Source organism: Mobula birostris, chromosome 7, assembly GCF_030028105.1.
Source record: "Mobula birostris isolate sMobBir1 chromosome 7, sMobBir1.hap1, whole genome shotgun sequence".
Taxonomy (NCBI): Eukaryota; Metazoa; Chordata; class Chondrichthyes; order Myliobatiformes; family Myliobatidae; genus Mobula; species Mobula birostris.
The window spans coordinates 104,530,036-104,555,340 of record NC_092376.1 but is presented as its reverse complement, the minus strand read 5'-3'; the positions used below and the strand labels follow the sequence as shown (position 1 = coordinate 104,555,340).

Below are 25,305 nucleotides of genomic sequence, written 5' to 3'. Positions count from 1 at the left end.
TCAACAATGTCTTCGAGGAATACAAAGAAAACCTCCGCTGGAAAAAGCAGGCCTAGCTTCTTCATTTAGACAGACAATGACGTCGAGCTGTTTCTGCGAGTTACAAACAACTACAAAGTCAGCAAAGCGGTGGAGAACGTGGAGATGTTTAACTCCAAACAAGCTATTAACGTAGACAATAAAGTAAAAAACACATGCATGAAGCCGTCCTCTACCCAATATCAACAAGAGAGTGGAATCTTCTGCCGCCAGACCTGCGCAGTATTTCTGACATTAATATTTTTAAAGATAGACTCAATGAAATCAATTTAGGGGATCTAGTCAAAAAAGCTCACTTTACAATTTAACCCTCACGCCGTTCACACTGACTGCACGTTATAACAGCCGTCCGGCAGTGCTTGCGCAGTACCAAGCAGAAGCAGAAAAAGCATTGTTGTTGTGGTGCTGTCATGACAGCGCTTTCAGATATCTCCATTTACCCCATCCTCACTGCAATACCGAAGAGTTGTTTTCAAATTTACACACTCTGGAGAGTGTTGTAGAAAAGCTCCATTTTCAGGGGATGAAAACGTCGTTTCAGTGTGGACAGAGGGTCAAAACGAAGAGAAAAAGCTTCATTTTCAAAATTATCCGGTGTAGTGTGGACGTAGCCTCAGTATCATCACATAGACTACACACAGGCAGCATGCACAAGGTCAGGATTGAACCTGGGGGTCACTGGAATAGTGAGACAATATTGCCACTAAGCTTTAGCCCAAGGAGCTCTAGGATAGAATCGTGCATTATTATTCTTACTTTAATTTTCAAGATTAACCATACAGGGAAATCTAATTTCAAATGACAGTGGTGGGACCAGTTGCATATACTGTATGATAAGAACCAATCACTCCAGGCAGCATGAGTGCACAGGATTAAATTTATTAAATTAATAAATAATGTGAAGGCACAGGTTACGGTGTTCAAGTACTGTCTTGGATTTTACCAGTTACACACAATGCACATGTAAGTAAAACAAAAAGAGAAGCCACATATCCTCTATAAACCGTTAAAATGAGATTTAACTTATCTCCCTGAAATCTAGTCCCACTTCTATGTAAACATTTGCTTTTATTATTAGATTAAAATTCCAAATGGAACAAGCAGGGAGAAAAATATGACTTTTCACTGCCAACCCCACTCCCTCTCCACAGCTCTTTTCCAATGAGGTAGTAGAGTGAGGCAATCAAGTTCAGAGGTGCTCCTGAGATCTTGGAAGGTTCAAGGTCAGATCTGTGCATAATCTGCTCTATACTTGACCCTTATTGGGTTATGGTCTTGTAAGTGAACATAAAGGGCGGTGGTGAGAGATGTTTGCAGAAGGCCCACAGAACTACGCATGTTGCAGGAAGAGTAAATGGTGTGAGTCTGTAATTGGAGTGAAGGAAGTTTAATGATGGGGACGAGGCACAGCCATATCCTTCTAGTGGGAAGCTCTGTATGATGGTAGGGATCAGGAGCCCCTGCCTATCACTACCCCTTTTTCACTCCAATTACTGACTCAGACCATTTATTTGCCCTGCATCTGGCTAAGAAAGGCCAGGGATTTTGTGTTCCTTAGGGAACTCGCCCAGTGATGTATCCAGCAATGTTACCAGATTGGAATCAAGTAAATCTGCTGGACTTCAACATCAATAGTGGGCATTTATGTAGCTCTGTCGATAGCAAAAGTATCAGACACAAAGACTGATACTAAGAAAAAATACTGAAAGTTCAAAGGCGCACATTTTAAAGAGTAGTTTAAAAGAGGAGAGAGACATTGAGAGGGGGAGTGTTCCAGAAAGGGAATGTTTGCATCTTAGGCAGCTGAAAACAGTTGCCAAAGATAGAGTAAGAACAAACAAAACATAAAATCAGGGATGGTACAGGAGGCTAGAAATTGAGGTCTGGAGAGATGTGGGACGAAGGGTAAGAGAAGATTACAGGATGGCGGTTAGAGCGGGGTGGTAGAGGCTTTGGAAGAATTAGAACAGAGTACAGTTCAGGAACAGACCCATTGGCTCACAATGCTGTGCTGAACTAATCAAGCTGATGGTGCCCATTTAAACTAATCCCTTCTCTCTGCACAAGGTCCATATCCCTTCGTTCTCTGCATATTTATGTGCCAACACAAGAGCCTTTGAAACACTGAACATATGTGCCTCCACCACTAATCCTGGCAGCCCATTCCAGCAGTGGCCACTCATTTAAAAAGTAAATTGTCTTTGAATTTCCACCACCTCCCACGTAGAAATGCACGCCTTCCATTAATAGATATTTTGACTCTGGGGGGAAAATGTAAGCTGTCCATCTATACCTTCATAATTTTATAAAATTCTATCAGGTCTCCCCTCAGCCACTCCAGAGAAAACAGCCAGAGTTTGTCCAACTTTTCCTTGTAGCACATGACCCCTAATCCATACAGCATCCTGGTAAACCACTCTGCAACCAAGAGAAAATCTGCTGATACTGGATCAAAGTAATACACACACTTACGCAGTCTCTCCAAAGCCTCATAGCCTTCCTATAATGGGATGACCAGAAATGAATGCAATACCCCAGGTGTGGCTGAACCAGACTCTTACAACATAACTTCCTGACTTGAAGTTGATGCCACTACCAAAAAAGGCAAGGATGCCCCATCCTTTCTTTATCATTCAATCAACTTGTGTGGCCACTTTTAGGACAAGCTCTAGGAATTTGAATCCAAACATTTTGGAAGCATGGGTGAAAATTTTAAACGTGGGTACTTCAGCTATTTTAGTGGATGGCTCACAAAACCAAGATCTAGCCTGCTCCTTAATGAAGTTCACCTGAAAAGGTCTGTTAAGTGCAGCACTGTGGTATTGGCCCAGATAGTTAGACCTGATTGGTGTTGACCGTGACTTGAAGCCACAAGTTCCTTCCTCACATCATTACAGTGTTGTTTCTGTGACAAGGTCTCAACAATAGACTGCAGATACAGATGAGGAGGAGGGAAAACTGATGAGAAATAATCCATTTAAAAAGGTTGCATTTTCCAAAAATTTTTAGCACAGAGATGCATTCAGTGTTGCTAAGGGGGGATGTCTTGAGGCCAGAAAACTCGGAAGACTGGGTGTTCAGAATATCACATGCTTTCTACCACAAAAACACACTTAAAGTGTTTTCTATTGGTTGCAAATCCTTGGATTAATTCAATGCTGGTCTAGAAGGGAACTGAAACAGCATAGCCTTGGGTGAGGACTACAGAGAGGTGGAGCAAGATGAAGGGCAGGAGAGATTATGGAGGAAGGTGTATGATGGATGGCAGATAACATGGTGACAGAAGATCCAAAGCTCTCTGGAATGAAGTGTCCACTGATGGTTATGCAGCAGAAGGTCTGATGGCTAGGTTGGTAAGGTTCAGATGATGGTGCGAGTTTCCTGTAATGGTAATGGAATTTAACTATGGTGGCCATTAAGGACCACAGGAAATGGTGACTGAGGGACAGAGGTGGAAGAAGAGGAGGTCAGGAGGGGTGCCAAATGATGGCTGGACCTTGGGAGGGTCAACAATAATACACTCTTTATGGGAGGAAGGGATGTAGCTGAAGGGTAAATTTATTGGGTCTGGAGGAAACATTTGATCATCCTGACTTGCAATTACCATGCAAGTTTCCCCTTTCTTACATTTTCCAATTACTGGGTTTCCCAAGCCACGATAATCTTGACACATAAATAAAAAGAACAATCGTCAGCACAAAAGCACAAGACCCATAGTAATAGTTAATAAATAAATTGTCTCCATCAAACCTAACTGGAAAGACCAACTTCAAGGTTTATGGGTTCCTATTTCAGATCTTTTAGAAACAGTCTTTGATCTGACCACAGTTACTTTTTTTGGAAGATAAGCCTACTTTTCGTTCGTAGTTCCAGTGACTGTCAAATGGCCTGGATCAAATTATATGACATATTGTACTTGAGTACTATAGCTGTTCATTTCATCGTGCCTGCTTACCCTCATTTTTTTCTTGAGGGTTCTTCCTATGCTGCAAATTTCTTTTCAAGTATTTTTAAAATTCCCTTTTTGAAAGATGTTGTTGAATATGCTTACAACTTTTCAAGTAGTGCATACCAGATCATGAACACAAAATATATCCTTTCTGTGTTGTTTTGTCAATTGTCACCAGGAAAAAAGGTGTCCTACTTATTGAACTATAAAAACTGTTCATGATTTTGGGCACGCTTCCGAATCTTCCCTAACCCTCTCCACCATGAAGAGAATACACTTAACTTCTCTCCATAGAAGTGAAGCCTCTCCGCCTAAATTTAATCTCTTAATCCTGCCGAAGGGTTTCGGCCCAAACGTCAACTGTACTTTTTTCCATAGATACTGACTGACCTGCTGAGTTCCTCCAGCATTTTGTGTGTGTTGCTCTCTTAATCTTAAATCTATTCTAATAGATCTCTTTGGCATCTTCTTTAAAGCCTCAACCTCCACCCAAAAATTTTAACCCAGAAGTAAATGTAATCTTTGAACTGCCTAACTAGTAACTATAAAGATTCAGCATGAACAGCCTTACTTCAGCACTGAATATATTGATTACAATTATCAAGGATCCCACATTGTGCTTTAAAAGCTTGTTCAGCCTTGAGCCCCCAAGGTTACCAATACTGTATAACCAGATACAGCTCAGTAACATAAATTTTAAAAAAAAAAGCAATAGTTCAGATACTGAGCCCTAGGGATTGTTGCTACATGCTGTCCTTCAGTTTGTAAAGAGAAACACAATTGTTAACAATTACTTTCTGCAACCATTTAGTTTTGGATCCATGCTACTCCCCTCTTGCTATGATTGGATTTTCATTCCACCAAATGCAAAATGTCATATTTTGCCTTGCCCTTCTGTATGGCCACATATACACCAACAACACTGTCTTCATCACTGTACCCTGATCATTCATCAACTAACTCAAATTCATCAGCCTGAATGTGCTTAAGAAATCCACATGCTGATAATTTGTAGCCCATAATATCAATCAGTGTGAATTACACTTGTCTCAATTTATTGTCTCCGAAAACTTCCCACCACTGAAGGTAATCAGACTGGTCTGTGGTTGACGGACATTGTTCCCTATTCTTTTTCAACATTTTACAATCCACCAGAGTAGCAATTTATGAATGTTCACTTAAATTTTGTTTTGGATCATTGGCAAGTGAAATATTCACTCTTGTTGTACGGCATTAATTTCATACAAAAGACTTCAGAATCAAGGCCAAAGGCAACAGCTTAGAATTCTATCCGCAAGTAGCCTTGGTTGTAAATGGGTAGGGGATTCATCCAAGGCTTCCGGATCCCGATTGCTACCCACTGATCCCTGCTGGATTGTTGAATAAGCAGTTCCAATGTTGAACAACTACTTATCCTCATGTTTCTGGGCCGATGCTGAAGAATAGACACCTAGTACAAGGTATCAGAAAATGTCTGGCTGTCACTTGCTGCTGGAGGGATCAATGTCTTCAACCCAGGAAGGGAAAGACTGAATGACAAAAGGGATTTTTCAAACTTATGAGAATATTTTCACAATATTAATTCAACCAAAAACGACTTGAGATATGTAGATTTGGGTTGCAATTTGAACGATGCAGGTTTTCAAGAATGGCTCCCCTGTATTTACAGCTGCTTTGAACTGGATGTCACATTCACTGTTCTGCTGGTATTGATACCATGAGTTCCCAAGACAGCAGAGATCTGGATAGTGCAAGTGCTTCTTGAGGTGTTCCAGGAAGGTCTCCGCTAAAGCCAGACTTTGTTTCTTGATACAGACTATGGATAGTCCCTTCTGCAAAATATGGGGAAAAACGACAGTTAACTAAAGCTTGTCCAGTTCTAATGGATATATAAAAAGCAAGTATAGAACAAGTGATACAGAAATTCCTTGGCACTCCAAATCCATTTCATGTGGTGGGGTAAATTTCAACCAACCATTTTGGAGATGGGCCTTAATTGTACATCTCAGGCTATCCCAACTCTACTTGATCTGCTCTTCTAAGGTGGCGCAGCAGCATGTGGCTTTACCAGAGGAATCTCTGCTCCCATTTCACCTCTCACTGGACAAAATAAAAAGAATTCTACACATTATGGTTGAAGCAGTCTTCAGCCTCTGATTATAACCTTATGGATTTTTGTTGTAGATGCTTGACACTGTTACTCCACTGTATCTTTTTGTAAATAAAATGGCAGAGGTGTTTTATGTTTCAGAAAACCAGAGTAACTCTTACTGAACATCAAAAAACTAAACTTCAAGCGCACCCAAAACCCTTTTCGTAATAAAGTCATGGCGTCAGACCAGCATCTTAAAGTGAAACCCCAACTCAATGTTGGTGATTGTGAATTATGTACATTTCCAACAATTGCATGACCCTACACAAGCCGCCCCAGAGTTCACGAAAACCGGCATTGTGAGCCTGGCTGGCGCTCAGACAAGTCGCGCGGCTTGGGTCCTATGTTCCAAGGGTGCGTTGATATGCTCACAGTCACGTTGGGATGGCAGGGGCAGCGGAATACTCCAATTCTTGGTTTAAGGTGATCTACCAAAATACTTTCAGGTTTATCACTTTGATCTATGAAAAATGTCTTTTTTTCCTTCATTTCAAAATGCGGAATGGGCCAGTTTAAAGGGATGCCAGTGTGCATCATGGTGGACAAAAGCAAACCAGGTAGAATGTTGATCAACAGGAACCCAAGGGTGCTGTATGCCATGATGGGAGGTCAGAATAGGTAGAAAGGAATTGAATTTACTGAGGAGGGTGGAACGCTGTTGAGAAGCTGCCGTGAGAAATGAAATTACCTGGCACTCATAACAGCTGCCTGTATACCAGCTCTGTCACGGACAACTGCAGGTTGTCTTTTGGAGCCGTTCTGAGCCCCAGCAGGACCCTTGGGAGATGATCATGCCAACACTCATCCATCAGGGAAGCCCTCAGAGCAGCTTTTAAAGAGCGGTGAAACCCCTTGCGTAGGCCATTGGACTGCAGATGATACACTGTGATGTGATGTTTTCTAATGCTAAGGTTCTGGGCTGTGATGCTTTGATATTAATTGGGGACTCTGGTCAGAAGAAATATCAGATGGGGGTGCCAAACCGAGCAATCCAAGTGCTGATGAATGCTCGAGCCACGTCGGCAGCCATCGTCGATGCTAGGGGGATGACCTGTGGCCACCTGCTGAAGTCCACCATGGTGCATGAAACTGCAGGACAGGGGAGAAGAGAACCAACAGGGTCCACATTGACATGGTCAAACCGTCGCTCAGGGACTTCAAAAGGTGCCCATGGCACCTGAGCATGATGGTTAATTTTTGCCTGCTGGCACTCCACACCAGCTGCAGGATCACACACAACCTTTGCCACACAAACTATAGTGCAACCAGTTTCTGTGAAGCCTTCCAGCCCGGATGCGAGAGGCCATGTATGGAGTCAAAAACAGTCTGCCAGTGTGTTTAGAGGCACGATGGGGCAAGGGTGACTGATTGAGACATCACAGAGGAGAGAAACCCCAGCTTTCCCAAACCTAATGTCAGTCAACCACAGGCCTGTGGCTGGTGTTCTGTAAGCCTGAACCTTTGGGTCAGTAGGTTGGTCGGATGCCATGCCAAGACAGTCAACCCCTATGTGTATGGCCTCAATGGCTGGCTGTGAGAGGCAATCAGGCAATATTTTGCCTCTTGATACGTTGTATATCAGTTGTGAATTTGGATATTAAGGCCAGGTGGCATTGATCAGTATTTATTCTGTTCAAATAGACTCACCACTCTCCCAGCTGTGGAGTTGCTGAGCGACACTACTACATAGAAATATTTGGTGTTGTTGGCAGAGACATCTTGAGGCACAAATTGAGCACCTGCTTGTAAGAACCAAGTGATGGCATTTTGCACCCGAAACTCCAGCAGTTTCAAAACTATTGTATTGGCTGACATGTTCAATAACTCTGAAATCCTCCTACAACATCAAGGTAACCAATGTAGGTTTTCACAAATAAAATGGCGGAGGCATTTTATGTTTCAGAAAAGCCATAACAACTCATTTATTAAAATAAACTGAACTCTAAGTGCGCTAAAAAAACCCTTTACGTAATAGTGTCATTCCATCGGACCAGCCTCAAAGTGAAACACCAACTCAATATCAGTGGTTGTGAATTATGTACATTTCCACGCAAGATGCTACCCTACACCACCATCGAGAACACTTACCATGCATTCCTACACCCACACTTCGGAAAATCGGATCATCTGCCTGTACCTCTAGTCCTGGTGTATAGGCAGAGACTAAAGTACGCAGCGTCAGTGAGGAGGAGGAGTTTGAGTTGGTGGATTGGACAATACTCGGGACATATCTTTGAATTTGAATAAGTACACCACAGTTGTCATTGATTTTATCAAGGTCTGTGTGGATGAATTTGTGCCTTCGAGAATATAGCAGACATATCTAAACCAAAAGCCAGGGATCAACCAGGAAATTCATAGCCAGCTGAGGGCTACATCTGTGGCATTCAAGACTAGTGATCCAGAACTATACAAGAAGTCCAGGTAAGGCCTACAGAAGGCAATATCAAAGAGCAAAAAACAAATCTGATTGAAATTAGAGATGGAATCAGATGCATGTCAAACTGGCAGGGTTTTCAGGGTCATTACTTCCTATGTGGCAAAACCTTAACATGAATGGTTGTCATGCTTCACTCCCAGATAAGCTCAATGTTTGCAATACATGCTTTGAAAGGGAGAATAAAACTATAGCTGTGCGAATCCCTGCAGCATCTGGTGACCCAGCAATCTGTCTCAGGGGCCAACGTTAGAACATCCTTCAAGAGAGTGAAGCCTCACAAGGCATCAGACTCATTGATTACCTATGCCAATCAACCAGTGGGAGTCTTCAATTATTAAGGACATCTTCCAATATTGCAATCTAAGGTTCTTACCTGCTTTAAAAGGATGACAATCATAACAATGCCCAAGAAGAGCAGAGTGAGATGCCTCAATGAGTATCATCTGGTGGCACTCACATCTACTGTGATGAAGTGCTTTGAGGGGCTAATCATGGCTGGAATCAATTCCTGCCTAAACAAGGACCTGGACCCACTACTTGTATCTACAAAAGGCTTACAGCGAATGCAATCTCACTGGCTCTCCGCTCAGTCTTGAACTACCTGGACAATACCTTTATCGGGCTGCTGTTTATTGACTACAGCCATCCAATTTCTGAATGGACAATGAACCCATGTACACTACCTCACTTTTTTTGAAACACTTCTTTTGCACTTAATTTAAGTGTATCTGTGTGATCTTACTGTAATTTAGTTTTTTTTTTAAATTATGTATTGCAATGTACTGCTGCCACAAAACAGCAACCTTCACGACAAGCACAATTTTATTAAACTTGAGTTTGATCCCACAACTAACTTCTCTGGGACCCCATCTAGCAAATTTTCCATACATCCCTGTAGTTTTTCCCATCCATTACCCAGCCATCAGTTCATACCTATGTACTTCCTCCAATCCCACATCCCCTAATTTTATCTAATCATTTAATTGCCTTAGTTGAAACACCAAACACATTCAGTTTTACTTTACTTGTCCTGCTGGTTAAAACCTCGCACTACAATTTTCCAAACTCCATTTTACTTTCAATTCATCCATATCAACTCCCCTTGTTTTTACTTACTAATTGCCCAGTTACCACTAAATAATATATTCCACATTTTTCTTATTACTGTCTCCTTATTCTGGTTTCATTTGGCATACAGCACTAGCTCTTGCTATACTTACTTGCGTGGGCCAGTGTTAGAACCTTCTGTCCTGTGGTTTATTTCTGCTTGGAGGTAACAATGGTCTCTTATTCATCTGAACACCAAGACCAGCGCTGAGTGCTGTCTGGCTTTGTAAGCTCTGTAACCAAAAACACAAGTTCATTATTTCCAGCATCTTGTAATTCAATATTTGCTGCTTAGGAGTTGTGGGGATGATTTCTGTGTATGGATGCAATCTATGCAGCTAAACTTCATTGTTTTTGCTCACAAGAGACTGCAGGTGCTGGAATCTGGAGTGAAAACAAACTGCTGTTGGAATGCAGTCATCAAGCAGCTTTGCTGGAGGGACAGGGATGATCGATGCTTTGGGTCATGGCCCTGCAAGACTGAGAGTGAAGAGGCAAGACAGCCAGTATAGAGAGATGAGGCAGGCGATTGAAGGAATCATGTGAACTGGAGGGTGATTGGCAGATGAATGTAGGTAGAAAAGCAGATACGGGGAGATTAGATTCAGGGACAGGTGGAAACAGATAGGGAATAAATATGGTCAGATAGACAGGTGGGGGAAGGTAGAAACAAGAAGCTGGAAGATTATAATTTGATCCAGATGAGGGACAGGACGAGATAATGGGCAGATAGATTCAGATGTTCAGATTTAATCTTCACCTGCTTTCTCAAAATCTCCTTTTCACTATTGAGTTTGTCTAGACAGAATTGGAGATTGTGTTTATTCCAACAATACAGTGAATACAATGCATCATATCTTACCCAAAAGTTACATTAGGAATTTAATAGAATATAATGAATTAGTGAGTGAGGTTCAACACCATCATTTCATCAGAAACAATACTACTACATTTAAAGTGTCCTCTTAATCTGTAACCAATGATCCCAAAAGTTTGATTTTGGAGGTGATGCACATAAAGGAAGAAAGAATGTGTTTAATTTATTCCTTCCTGAATGCCAATGAGCAGGATTAAGATCCCTTTGCTTTTGTTCTGTCAAAAACATGATCAGGTGTTAGTCCAAATATTGCTGGAAAGGCAAACTAGGTCCAGTACGCAAAAAGAAATGATTATGTTTGGGTACAGTGGATAGACCTGCTGCCTCATAACTGCAGTGACCCCAGTTCAGTCCCCAACCCTAGTGTTGATGTGCAGACTTCAGACAGACAACGTGAATTTCTCCTGGAGACACTGGTTTCCCCAGGTCCCACAGACATGTGCTGGTAGTTTAATTGGCCAAGGTAAATTTACTTTCCTTCATGGTCCTGAAAAACAGTCATTGACCTGAAATTTTAACTTTCCTCCTCTTTCCAGACATGTTGCCTGGCCTGCTGAGGACGTTCAACACATCAGTATTTTCTTTTCCCACTTCATCACAAAACCCCAGTTAGATTCAACAACCAAAGAGTCTAACTTTGACATGAGGAATGTTCTTCTTCTTTAGCATGTAAACAGCTAGTAATAGCTGCCAATACTCTCCTTGTGCTTTTGGATCAATACATAGTGACTCAGACTGTTGAGTAAGCTTCAAAGCTCTCCTCCTCTCATCTTTGTCCAGCATTGAACTGAGACAGAAACTAAAAACACCCGTTCTTCAGCTGGATCAAACAGGATCAAACCATACACAAAATACTCTAGGCTCAAAACAACACTCACGACACTCAGCAGGTCGGGCAGCATTTTCAGTGGAAATGATCAGTCAACGTTTCGGGCCAGAACCATTCGTCAGGACTGAAGATGGAAGGGGCAGAGGCCCTATAAAGAAGGTGGGGGGAGGGTGGGAAGGAGAAGGCTGGTAGGTTCCAGGTGAAAACCCAGTCAGGGGAAAGATAAAGGGGTGGGGGAGGGGAAGCAGGGAGGTGATAGGCAGGAAAGGTGAAGAAGGAATAGGGGAAAACACAATGAGTAGTAGAAGGAGGCGGAACCATGACGGAGGTGATAGGCAGCTGGGGGAAGGGGCAGAGTGAAACTGGGATAGGGGAAGGGAGGGGGGAGGGAATTACCAGAAGTTGGAGAATTCTATGTTCATACCAAGGGGCTGGAGACTACCCAGACAGCATATGAGGTGTTGCTCTTCCAACCTGAGTTTAGCCTCATCATGGTAGTAGAGGAGGCCATGTATGGACATCTCCGAATGGGAATGTGAAGCAGAGTTGAAGCGGGTGGCAACCGGGAGATCCTGTCTATTGTGGCGGATGAAGCGGAGGTGCTCGACGAAGCGATCGCCAATCTGCGTCGGGTTTCACCGATGTAGAGGAGGCTGCACCAGGAGCACCGGATGCAATAGATGACCCCAACAGACTCACAAGTGAAGTGTTGCCTCACCTGGAAAGACTGTTTGGGGCCCTGAATGGTGGCAAGAGGGGAGGTATAGGGACAGGTGTAGCACTTACGCTTACAGGGATAAGTGCCAGGTGGGAGATCAGTGGGGAGGGACATGTGAACCAGGGAGTCGTGGAGGGAACAATCCCTGCGGACAGCGGAGAGGGGTGGAGAGGGAAAGATGTGCTTAGTGGTGGGGTCCTGTTGAAGGTGGCGGAAGTTGCGGAGGATAATGTGCTGGATCTGGAGGCTGGTGGGGTGGTAGGTGAGGACAAGGGGAACTCTGTTCCTGTTGTGGTGACAGGAGGATGGGGTGAGGGCTGAAGTGTGGGAAATGGAGATGTGGGTAAGAGCATCACTGATGACGGCAGAAGGGAAACCAAAATCCTTAAAAAAAAAGAGGATATTTTGAGATGTCCTGGAACGGAAAGCCTCATCCTGGGAGCAGATGTGGCAGAGATGGAGGAACTGGGAATAGGGAATGGCATTTTTGCATGTGGCAGGGTGGGAAGAGGTATAGTCGAGGTAGTTATGAGAGTCAGTGGGTTTATGGAAGATATCAGTGGACAGTCTGTCTCCGGAGATGGAGACCGAGAGATTGAGAAAGGGGAGAGAAGTGTCTGCGACGGACCAAGTGAATTTGAGGGTTGGGTGGAAGTTTGAAGTAAATTTGATGAAATTGATGAGCTCAGCATGGGCGCAGGAAGCAGCCCCAACGTAGTCGTCAATGTAGCGAAGGAAAAGTTGGGGAGCAGTACCAGTATAGGTTTGGAGCATAGTCTGCATCAAACCATACAACTGAATCATAGTTGGTTAATCCCAATCTTTTGCTCATCAAATCCTTTCATCTTGTTAGCTATCTCACTGCTCAGTCAGCCATATACATAAAAATATAGACGTGGTCCATCCTTATAATTTAACCCCTCCAGTCGTTGTATATATGTGACTAGCCACACTTTATGTTTTCCCTTCTAGCCCCTGTCATTGTCCGAATTGCATGTTGACCTCTTGACCAAACACGATCAGTTTTATTCAGAACAAACTGGATTTGTAAGAAAGATGGTTAGAGTATTTTGTCTGTTTCACAAAGTGCTCCTTGAGACTGATGTGCCTTGAAGGCAGACTGAGAGCTCCCAGCTGTGTACCTTTGGAGTCCGAGGGAGAGGATCTGCTGGCAGAGGTCTGTTCGGTGGACTTTGTTTTGAAAATTTAACATCAGCATCTTTTGCAGTAATTGAAGATTGCAATCCTGGTATTCTAGGGCTAGGCATTTTAAAGACCTGCTGGCTATTGCTGGCTGGAGAGGTAGACCGAGGGGTCGGTAATAGTAAACCTGGATGCTGAGGATGAACGGAGTGAGGTAATCGTGGTTTTGAAGGCACTGCAGGGCTCTGCTGTTGTCCAGTCTGGGGAGAAGAAAAGGAACAGATATACAGTACTTGGTTACATATTTGCCTTTGTTCTTCTCTCTAACCCTCTTCTCCCAGTAATCAACCAATACACATTTACCACCTGCACTCTTTCACAACACCCCCCCACCTCACCCCCCAAGATAGACAAGCAGGTGAAGAAGGTACATGGCACTTTGCCTTCGTCAAACAAGATCATGAATATTACGTGTGAGATGCCACATTACAGCTGTATGAGATGTTGGTGAGACAGCTAGAAGAGAGATGAGATTAAGCTGGAAAGCAGGAAAAGAAAACGTTCATGAGGATGTTGGTGGGACTTGAGGGTTTGATTTACAAGGAGATGCTGAATAGGCTGGGACTGTATTCCTTAGAGCAAAGGAGAGAGTTGATTTTATAGAGGTTCATAATATTACGAACGGCACAGAAATGGTGGATGGTCACAGTCTTCCCCAGGGTGGTTAAGTGTAAAACTAGAGGAGATAGATTTAAGGTGAGAACAGAAAGATTTAAAAGTATGTTTCTCATACAGGATGTTGTGGGTATATGGAATAAGTCACCCGAGGAAGTGGGCGAGGAGGGAACAAAAACAATGTTTAAAAGATGTTTAGACAAGTTTGCACGAATATGGGCCAGATGCAGAGAGATGAGAATATCTCAGGAAGGCAACATGGTCAGCGTGTAAGAGTTGGGCCAAGAGGCTTGTTTCATGTTGTATGACATTATGTCTCTCTCTCCCTCTCTCTCTCTCACACACACACACACACACACACACACTCACTGTCTACCAACTGTATACATGGCACTGAAGACATTGAGTGGAGTTGTAAATCAGGCAAGTTCCTTTGGCAACACACATCAAAGTTGCTGGTGAACGCAGCAGGTCAGGCAGCACCTCTAGGAAGAGGTACAGTCGACGTTTCAGGCCGAGACCCTTCGTCAGGACTTCTTTCAGTTAGTCCTGACGAAGGGTCTCAGCCTGAAACGTCAACTGTACCTCTTCCTAGAGGTGCTGCCTGGCCTGCTGCGTTCACCAGCAACTTTGATGTGTGTTGCTTGAATTCCCAGCATCTGCAGAATTCCTGTTGTTTGTGTTTAAGTTCCTTTGGCAATACCTTTGCCCAAGTATCCATTCTCAAAGAGTGAATGAACAAAACAATGATCATGACTGCTATAAGATGCTGAAAGTGTATGTGATGTGCAGAGGAAGGGAATGCAAGATGGTGTAAATATCCCCCTTTTTGTTGAGAGAAAGGTGATACGACTATTATCATATGAAGATTACCATGTAAAGTGCAAATGAAGTAACTTGACTGTGAGGGCTAGCATCCCAATGTGATTAAATTCACAATGGGAGGAAACAACAAAAGCTTCAACCTCAATTTATAGCCTTACTGTGGAAAGGCACACTGAGGCAATGAAGAGGTGAGTGATATATCTGGCTCACCTCTCTGGAGAACATAGTAATTAGATGACAAATTCTAGGCCAGTTAGTCTTATTCTGATTGCAATATGTGATATGGATGGAATTTAGAGCAACTGGAGGGAACAAGTGTTAACCAGAGCCAATCAGCAAGAATTTCCATGACTGGCTGTGCTTGATCACCATTGCACAAACCTTTGAAGAGTTGCAATGGGAAAAATGGGGAAGTGACAATGTGGGTTATGTGGATTTTCAAAAATGCATTTGGTAAAGAGACAAGTGAAATTAAAGTGGTGTTTGAAAACGTACACCTCCCGCTACTGATTCAGGATGGTCCAGCCACATCAATACCTGTACTCTGCCCCATTGACTTCTCTGTAACTGAATTTCAGAGGCAATGTACTAATGGGGCAAGATAACACAAGTGGTGTCACCAATGGAGGATGAGTTTTGGCATGCATTTTCTTACTTTCAAAGCCATCCTTTAAAAGTTCTGAAGTGGCTTCAAGCATGCATATCATCTCTCTGAAAGAATCCCACATTCACAAAACACATCTCTTCACATTTCAGCACATCTACTGGGCCTATATTAATGGTTAGTGTGGAGCACTCAGATACCTAATCCAAATTGTGGATTGAATCAAGGTCATCCAGAGTAAAACAATGCAACATCTTACTACTTGTCAACCTTGCCTACAATGCCATCTGTGCAATTAACTTTGCCTCTAAGTGTCCTGTTGTCTCTAAACACTGCATTTTCTGTCAACCTTACCTTTGCATCCTTGTTTCTGATTTGGAAGGTTGGGTTGGAATGGCTGTTGTTTGTTTTCTGGTCTACATTATCAGCACTGGGAAATGAAACTGCACTGCTCACATTCTGCTTCACGTATCGTTCATAATCCTTCAGCATGTTAGAAATACCACTGCAGGGAATGCAAAGGAAAATTGCATGTGAGAAAGTAAATGTCTTCTCTTATGATTGTGCAATGGTTTGTATCAGTAGGAATGTGCACATATCATCTCTGTCTCCTTTCTTTACATTCCTTGTTACAATACAGGCAGCAATCTGGAGAAAGCAGCTAAGAAAAACTCAAGTTGATTTGAGATGCAGATTATTTTAAGTTTTCACAGCTATCTTAACCACTTTGGTGCATGCCTTCATCCCGGGTTCAGTTGACATTGCTCCCAGTGAGTCACAAGCAAGTTCAAAGTTAGCCTAATCATAATATCCTTGCCCAATTTTCCCCAGCCTTTGTTGTCAGGTGGCTGGGCTCTTCCATCCCAGGGATGGTACAGAATGACCTGGGCAAGGGATCAAACCAAGATTTCTCAAGGATTTCTGAGAGAAGTCAAAAAAAATTCAGTAGTGCTAGGGTTTTTGAATTTAAAACAATGCAACCCAAATGTACCAGTCACTCCAGAATATGATAAAGTGCATAAGGGCAAGATTGCTGTACTCACTTTCAATGATACTACAACTCATGTCCTCAATACTATCTACCTACCTACCTATTTATTTACTATTTGTATTTGCAGTTTGTCTTTCTTTGCACATTGGTTGCTTGTCAGTCTGTTTTGTGGGTAGTTATTCACTGATTCTATTGTATTTCTTTGTTCTAATGTGAATACCTGCAGGAAAATGCAGGGTAGTTTATGCAAACGTATACATTCTTTGATAATAAACCTGCTTTGAACTTTGAAATGTAGTTAGAAGATAGACAAAAGCAAATATTCTTTTGCTCCATGTAAAATGATACATTTTAAATTCCCTGCATCAAATGATGGTATGCAATTTAGTTCTCTGTCTCTTCAGAATAATCTTGTGATAGGCAAATGCATAGTCTTGGGACTTTAGAACCCACCTCATGTGCTTGAATCCAACCTGGGCTAACCTTGGTTGAAATTTAGCACCAGAAAATATGGGTACTATTGACATTAGAGCAATATTATGGGAAGAAAGATAATCACCATACAGAGGTTGCAGAGAGACACAATTCCTCTGAGAGTGCAAGATGAATTAGAAGTGAAGGTCTAGTTACCAGAACTGCTTTGCATCGGGCCTTGAGTTCCTGATGCCCTGAGGACAGATGTATCTCCGTTGGTAACAGTAATACAAAACGACTCCAATGCCACACAGCAACAGAATGACTGGCACCACAATTCCTGCTGCAATCAGACTATTATCTGCAAAAACATAATTCCTTTGTTGAATGTATACAAGTTTAACCTTAAATGTATTCTCAATATCAATTCTCATACACTGTATGATTGTCATTTAAAGTATATTTATCTTTTGAGGAACAACTGACTGCTGATGCTGGGATGTGGAGCAACAAATAATCTGCTAGAGGAACTCAGAGCTGCATCCATGGAGGACAGAGGATTTGTCAACTAATGCAATGTCAAAACAAACCACCTGATGAAGAACCCAAAATGTCAACTATTCCTTTTCACCCTAAGATGTTGCTCGATCCATTGAGTTCCTTCAGCAGATGGTTTGTTTTGAGAGCTTGACACTCAGTTGAGAAACAAGTAAAATGGAGCAGGATTGGTGAGGGTGAAGAAGTTGTCTCACTGCTTCGAACCAGTCTACCTCTGAGAGCTGGTTCAGTTACTCCCCAAATTAATCAGACCAATATCCCTTTGGAATGCCCAGAATGTCAGCATGGCTTGGTGTTTGTTGGCCATTCCAGGTTGATGCATCAATACGACACTGGTGATACCTACACAGTCACCTATAAGATTAGACATTAAACTGAGAGCTCAGATGTATTTTTCAGGTGCATGTAAGAGAACAGTTTCCCGCAGTGCTAATAGTTGTTCCTCAATAACACTAATACACCAAGCATGGACACCACGACTATAATTAATATTGATGTTTGCAAACCAATACCCTGTACTAGTTGGCTCTTGAATTCCTAAGTTACAGCATTGATTACATATCAGAAGTATTTTACTGGATGTAAAATATTCTGCATATACTAAGGTCATTAAGGCACAAAATAAACAACTCTACTTTGTCACATGTCTTTTCTACATTAACAAACAACCACAGTGGTTTAGGCAGCTTTTACGGGGTGGAGGAGGTGGGATTGTGAAAGGGATTGCTGACAATTTGGGTGAAAACGCTGCATCAGGGCCAACCCAGTATCAACCCAAAATGTCAACATCTCTAACAGAAGATAAAAACAGCATGTAAAAGGAGCAATGTTACAATAGTCATGTGGGACTTCAATATGCAGATAGATTGGGAAAATCAGGTTGGTCCTGGATGCCAAGAGAAAGAATTTGTACAATGCCTATGACTTTGCTTTTGAAGAGCCACTTGTGGTTGAGCCCACTAGGGGAAAGGCAATCTTGGATTGGGTATTGTGTAATAAACCTGATTTAAATAGGGAGGGAGCTTAAGGTAAAGAAACCTGTAAAAGGCAGAGACCATAATATGATAGACTTCACTCTGTAGTCTGAGATGGGGAGGGTAAAGTCGGATGTATGAGTATTATAGAGGAGTAAAGGGAATTCCAGAAGCATAAGAGAGAAGCTGGCCAAAGTTGATTGGAAGGGGACACAAGCAGGAATGATAATAGAACTGGAGTTTCAGGGTGCAATCCAGAATGTGCAGGACAGATACATTGCAAAGATGAAGACATATTCTAAAGGATGGAAGAGGCAACTGTGGTCGACAAGGGACATCAAAGACAGCTTAAAAGCAGGAGAGAGGGCATATAGTATATTAAAAATTAATGGGAAGTTAAAGGATTTTAAAAACCAACAGAAGACAATTAAAAAAATCCATAAGGAGAGAAAAGATGAAATATGAAGGTAAACTAGTTAATAACATAAAAGTAGATACTGATAATTTTTTAGATATATAAAGAGTAAAAGAGAGGTGAGAATGGGTATTGGACCACTGGAAAATGATGCTGGAGAGGTACTAATGGGGGACAAAGAAATGGCAGATGAATTTAATAATTAATTTGTGTCATTTGTCACTGGGGAAGACACTAGCAGTAAGCCAGAAATTTCAGAGTGTTGGAGGCAGAAGTGAGTGTAGTTTCAATTACTAAGAAGAAGGTGCTTGGAAAGCTGGAAGTTCTGAAGGTAGATAAGTTACCTGGACCAGATAGGCTATACCCCCAGGGTTCTAAAAGGGGTAGCTGAAAAGCTTGTGGAGGCATTAGTAATAATTTTTCAAGAATCATTAGATTCTGGAAGACTGGAATATTGCATATTGAAGGGAGGGAGGCAGAACAAAGCAAATTATAGGCCAGTTAGACTGACTTCAGTGGTTGGGAAGAGGTCATTACTGAGGATGAGATTTAGGGTACTTAGAGGCACATGATAAAATAGGTTAAAGTCTGCATGGTTTCCTTATGGAGAAGTCTTTGCTGAGAAATCTGTTGGAATTCTTTGAGGCATGATAGGCAAAGGAGAGTCAGCGGATGTTGTCTACTTAGATTTTTGAAGACCTTTAACAAGGTGCATGGATATGAGATTGGCTTACTGGCAGAAGGCAAAGAGCGGGAATAGATGGGGGCCTTTTCTGGCTGGCTACTGGTGACTAGTGGTGTTCCACAGAGGTTGTTGTTGGGACTATATTATATGTCAATGATTTGTATGACGGAATTGATGGTTTTGTAGCTGAGTTTGCGGATGATAGAAAGATAGCTGGAGGGACAGATTGTGTTGAGAAAACTGGTAATCCGCAGAAGGACTTAGACAGATTGGAAAAATGGGCAAAGAAGTGGCAAATGGAATATAGTGTAGGGAAGTGTATGGTTATTCATTTTGATAGAAATAATAAAGGCATATATTATTTTCTAAATGAAGAAAATTCAAAAATCATAAGTTCAAAGAGATTTGTGAGTTCTCGTGCAGGATTCACTAAAGGTTAATTTGCAGGTTGAGTTGGTGGTGAGGAAGGCAAATGCAATGTTAGTTTTCATTTCAAGAGGACTACAATACAAGAACAAGGATATAATGCTAAGCTTTATAAGGCATTGGTCAGACTGCACTTGGAGTACAGCATTATGAGTAGTTTAGTGCCTTATCCTCTGGAGGGTCCAGAGAAGGTTCACAAGAATGATTCTGAGAATGAAAGGGTCAACCTATGAGGAGTGTTTGATGACTATGGATCTGTAATCACCGGATTTTAGAAGAATAAGTTGAATCTTATTGAAACCTATTGAAGGACTATAGAAAAGACTAGATAGAGTGGATGTTTCCTATAGCGGGGGCTCTATGACCAATGAGCACAGCCTCAGAATAGAGAGACATCCATTCAAAACAGCGATGAGAAGGAATTTCTCTAGCCAGAGGGTGGTGAATCTGTGGAATTCATTGCTATGGATGGCTGTGTGGCTGTGGAGGCCAATTCATTAAATATATCTAAAACGGAGGTTGATGGTTCTTGATTAGTCAGGGTCAAAGGTTACAGGGAGAAGGCAGGAGAATGGAATTGAGAGATATAATAAATGATGTTTGATGGAATGGCAGATTGGACTTGATGGGCGGAATGCCCTAATTCTGCTCCTATGTCTTATGGTCTCATCATCTTGCGGCTAAATCCATCCCCCCCCCCCCCCCCCCCGCCCGACTGCAGATGCTGCTCGGCCCACTAAATTCTTCCAACATATTGCCTGTTGCTCCAAATTCCATCATCTGTAATCTCTTGTGTCTCTTTTCTACATTAGGATAGCAGTACAAAAGGTACACATCTACTCCCAAGCACATCATATGGGAGCTCAAAAAACAAGCTCTGAGGTCTGGTAAGGCCAAAGGATAGACTCTGTTTTCAGATATCAGAAAAATAGGAAGATGTCTGTGCTACTCGCTTCCAATCCAAGACAGTTTCTCCTCTGTCATCTAACAAATCTCTAATAAAGATGGTATATCCATTGTGGATTGAAAACTAAAATGATTTTTTTTGTGGCTGGCTCTCAAATGCCCTCTGAAATGGCTTTGAAAGCTTCTCAATTTAGGTACAATTAAGTGTGGGCAATAAATACTAGCCTTGCCAGTGGTAACCAGATGCTGAAAAATTAACGAATAATAATAAAATAATTATCTGGAATAGGATTTGAACAATTTACCTTGGAAGTAAGAATGCTGCCAATTAGGACAAACTATAGGATTTGATCTCTTCAGTCAAGAGTAGGTTTGACATAATTTACTCACTCTTGCTACATCTTCCGGGATTTCACAGAAGCCAAGTTAATTCATCACTGCACCGTCTGGAAAAGGTGCTATTATAGTTAGAACCAACCAGCACAAGTCCCAGCAACACACACATGCTGGAGGACCTCAGCAGCTCAAGTAGTATCAATGGAAGGAATAAACAGCCGATATTTTGAGCTGAGACCCTTCATCAGGTCTGGAAAGGAAATGGGCAGAAGCTAGAATATGAAGGCAGGGGAGGGGAGTGAATACAGCCTGGCAGGTGATAGGTGAGACAATATGAGGAAGAAAGTGGGTGGGGGGTTGAAGTAGGAAGATAGAAAAGGTAAAGGGCTGAAGAAGGAATCTGACAGCAGAGGACAGTGGACTATAGGAGAAAGGGAAGGAGGAAGGGCACCAGAGGGATGTGATGGGCAGGTGATGGGCAGGTGATGAGAAGGGGTGGGACAGTAACCAGAATGGGGAATGGAAGAAAGAAAGAAGAGGGCAACATCAACGTTTATACCATCAGGTTGGAAGCTACCCATACAGAATATGAGGCGTTGCTCCTCCAACCTGAGTTTAGTCTGATCATGGCAGTAGAACAGGCCATGGACAGACATGTCAGAATGGGAGTAGTAAGTCAAATTGCAATAGGAATCCCCTGGAGAACTGCCTTTTGCAATGGACAGAGTGAAGGTGCCTGACAAAGTTGTCTCCCCAGGCTGCATGGTCCCACAGATATAGAAGGGGCTGCATCGGGAGCACTGGATGACTCCGAAAGACTTGCAGGTGAAGTGTCATCTCACCTGGAAAGACTGTTCAGGGCACGGAATGCAGAGGAGGGTGGAGTGTAGGGGCAAGTGTAACACATCACGGTTGCAGGGTTAAGTGCCAGGAAGGAGATCAGTGGGGAGGGTTGAGTGAGTTTTTAAACAAATGACAGGATGGGAAGAAATATAGTCAAGAAACCGGGAGAATCAGTCTGCTTGTAAAAGATGTCAGAGATGGAGACAGATTGAGAAAGAGGAGAGAGGTGTCAGATAGACCAAGTAAATTTATGGGCAGGGTGGAAGTTGTAGGCAAAGTTGATAGCATTAAGGAACTCCAGAAGGGTACAGGAAGCAGTACCAATGCAGTTGTTGATATTGGAGAGAAAGATTTGGGGAGCATTACCATTGTAGGCTTGGAACAAGGACTGTTCCATGTGGCTGACAAAAAACAGGCATAGCTGAGGCCCATGTAGGTGCCAATGGCTACACCTTTGGTTTTGAGAAAATGAGAGGAGCTGAAAGAGAAATTGTTGAGGATGAAAACCAGTTCTGCCAGAAGAGGAGGGTGGGTGGTGGAGGGGAACTGGTTAGGTCTGTTGTCCAGTAAGTGGAGAGCTATTAAGACTCTCCTGATTGGGGGGGGAGTGGGTAGGAGGGGGATGGAAGTGTATAGGGACTGGACATCCATAGTGAAATTAAAGTGATCAGGGCCAGAGCTGATGGATGTAGGAAAGAAGGGATGGAACCAATGGGGCCAAATCAACTCTCAGGATCATTGGGCGACTTGCATCTGGTGAGTTCTCAATAGTATGGGAGAGATAGTGGAGCATCAACAGGTTCATTAATGGCCTTGTGGCACCCAGTAGACACAGAAAGGCAGAAAATGTGCAGAATTCCTCATTTAGATAAGAGACTTCTTGTTATTCAATTTGACTGGTCACCAGCTTGTACATGCAGGACACGAAGAGTGAAGTGTGTAATTCCTGTTTTCACCATCAGGTGGCACTGGTCTCATAGTTCCAAACTGTAAAGAACAGCAATCTACTACAGAGTTTTGCAGTTAACCCTTCCTGCACAACAGTACTGTGGCAGACAGCAGCCCTATTAGATCAAGTCTCAATGCAAAGGGTTAAACACTTAAGAGATAAGTAATTTCTGCTCTTTGAGTACTGTGAATCTTTACAATGTTATCTTTGCAGGAAACAACGATATTGAAGACTGGGACAGAAGGTCTGAAACGCCGACTGTTTGATTGTATGATTTACTGCTCCACTGCGAAGTCTCTTTGAGGCATGCCTACCCTAAAGAAGTTTAAATCTTCTCTTCGATGGATTTCTGCGAGACCCTTTCTCACTGCTGTCCCCTCTGTGATCTCCGATACTCTCTAAGCAGGTGCTCACCTAGATTCGCTTACCAATCACCGGCCAGCTTGTAATCCCCCTACCCCCTACATTCCTATTCTGGTTTCTGGCCCCATCTTCTCCAGTTGTGAAGAGGGGTCTCAGCTCAAAACATCAACTATTTATTCCCCTCCATAGATGCTGCCAGATTTGCTGAATTCTCCAGAATTTTGTGTGAGTTTCCCAAGGCTTCCAGCATCTGCAGAAAATCTCGCATTTAGAATTTTGTACTGATTGCGGGAATTGATTGTGGGGTGTGAGCAGGGAAAAGGAGCGGGGGTTAAGATAATAGGCCATAATATAACTGAATGGTGGAACTGGCTCTTGGGATCATAATTTTGATCTTAGATCATGGGTTCTTATAAGTAAAAGCACAAACACATCTGAAATCTTGAGCTCTGAGCCCCTTTCATGGGCAGCAGGCAACTGGTTATGTGGCATCAGGAGTACTGCAGACATTTCTCAGCAAGTTAACACAAATGCATAACAGATGCTTCACAAAGTGATCTGACCAACTCTTACAAAGCAGATGAACTGAGAGCAGGGAAGGAGCAACCAATCCATCAAACTTGCCCTGCAGTATGGGGCTGAGGAGTTTCGCTGGGTCTTCCATCCAGAAACATCCAATCACAGGTCAACAAGTCCCTGACTGTCAAGATTGCATCTTGGAAAGTGAAAGTCTGACACGTTGGATGTCAGTGACTCCTGCATATGACTTCCTGCTCTACCCCCGACTATCCAAGCCAAGAGCACCCTGGCCCAAGCGATTGGATCTGCTTTACATCTGAATGAAATCCCCGTCCTGACCGAAAAGTTATTTCCATTTCTAATTTACTGTATAATAATATTTTAAATAAATTTCCAATCCCTCACCTTCAGTCTCACTAGGTCCATTAGTGCATGTGGGCATCAGGGGCTTGGAAAGAACAGCAGTGAAGCAAAAGTCCCAGAGGCATCTAGCAGAGGGTTCAAAGCCCTTTGAGTGTAGCATGATACCAAGAGCAAAGTCAAACCAAACTCAGTGTTAGACAATATCCGTGGAGACAAAGAGATAGTCAACAATTTGGGTTGTGAAGGACTTGTGCATCAAGTCAAGCTCACTCAGGCTCACCCTGAAACATCGACAGACCTTTAGCCTTCGCAGATGCCATTGGACCTAATGACATTTTCCAGTTTGTTTCAGCTCCAGTTTCCAGCAGGCACAATCTCTTGTGTCTATCAATGCTTGTTTCTCATAGGGTCCAGACCTGAGATGATTAACTTTCCCTTTGCTAATTTCTCCTGCTCATTGTTCTGGAGTGAGATTTTTGACTACAAAATTATGTAAAGATATCTGCGACCTCCTGGGTCAGTAAGTTATCAGGAATGTTCATGGAAGGAACCTCAGGCCTGGCTGCTGCCTGAGGCCTACTCCTCCTTTCAAAGGCTGCAGCAATCAGAATTCAACCAGATTGAAAATCAAAGCCACATATAGCAGGTCTGACCACAGGAAGAGGGCATGGGGTTGAAGCAAATGTGGGCAGAGGGCAGGGTCTACCACAATCTGGAGTACTTCTCTCCTACCACCTCTCTCGCAGCCACATAATCTCCCACAAGTATAAAGTCAGAGGCAGCTAAGAGCTGCAGTAATTTTCATCAACGAGCAGGCACTCAGCTTTAAATCCAGACAGTTCTGCAATTTAACGCCGTCTGCAGGCTTGGTTTATAATTATTAATACTTTTGCCAAGCCAAGTATACTAATCGCTGGTTTGAATTTTTCATTTGCTTGCCTTCACAGCCACTCAGCAGTGGATAGAGTGTGCTGGATTTCTGCAGTATGAAGTAATGCTTCCTGACACCATCGCCCTATGGCCTGTCTCTAATTCAATGTTCTCTAAATTCCCTGCTTTGTTCCCAAAGGACTTTTAATTGAATTATCTTAAATAGCTTGATTAGATCACTCCTGAATCAACTAAATTGAGGGGAATACTCTACATAGAAGAGTCAATTTAACCCTTTAAGTCCCAGTATCATTTGTTTGCAATAGAGATATAGA

General features: G+C 42.6%; 1 protein-coding gene across 1 annotated transcript in view; it reads right to left on the bottom strand.

Annotated features, from left to right (window-relative positions):
* Positions 1 to 884: 884 nt before the first annotated feature.
* Positions 885 to 25,305, bottom strand: part of adam19b (ADAM metallopeptidase domain 19b) — a 207,509-nt gene continuing 183,088 nt past the window's right edge. Inside the window, exons 19-23 of the mRNA XM_072263558.1 lie at positions 16,980 to 17,124; positions 15,713 to 15,863; positions 13,254 to 13,514; positions 9,801 to 9,920; positions 885 to 5,820 (exon numbers count right to left, since the gene is read on the bottom strand). Of these exons, the coding sequence (XP_072119659.1) occupies positions 9,816 to 9,920; positions 13,254 to 13,514; positions 15,713 to 15,863; positions 16,980 to 17,124 (662 nt within the window). The 3' untranslated portion in view covers positions 885 to 5,820; positions 9,801 to 9,815. The remainder of the gene's footprint in view (positions 5,821 to 9,800; positions 9,921 to 13,253; positions 13,515 to 15,712; positions 15,864 to 16,979; positions 17,125 to 25,305) is intronic.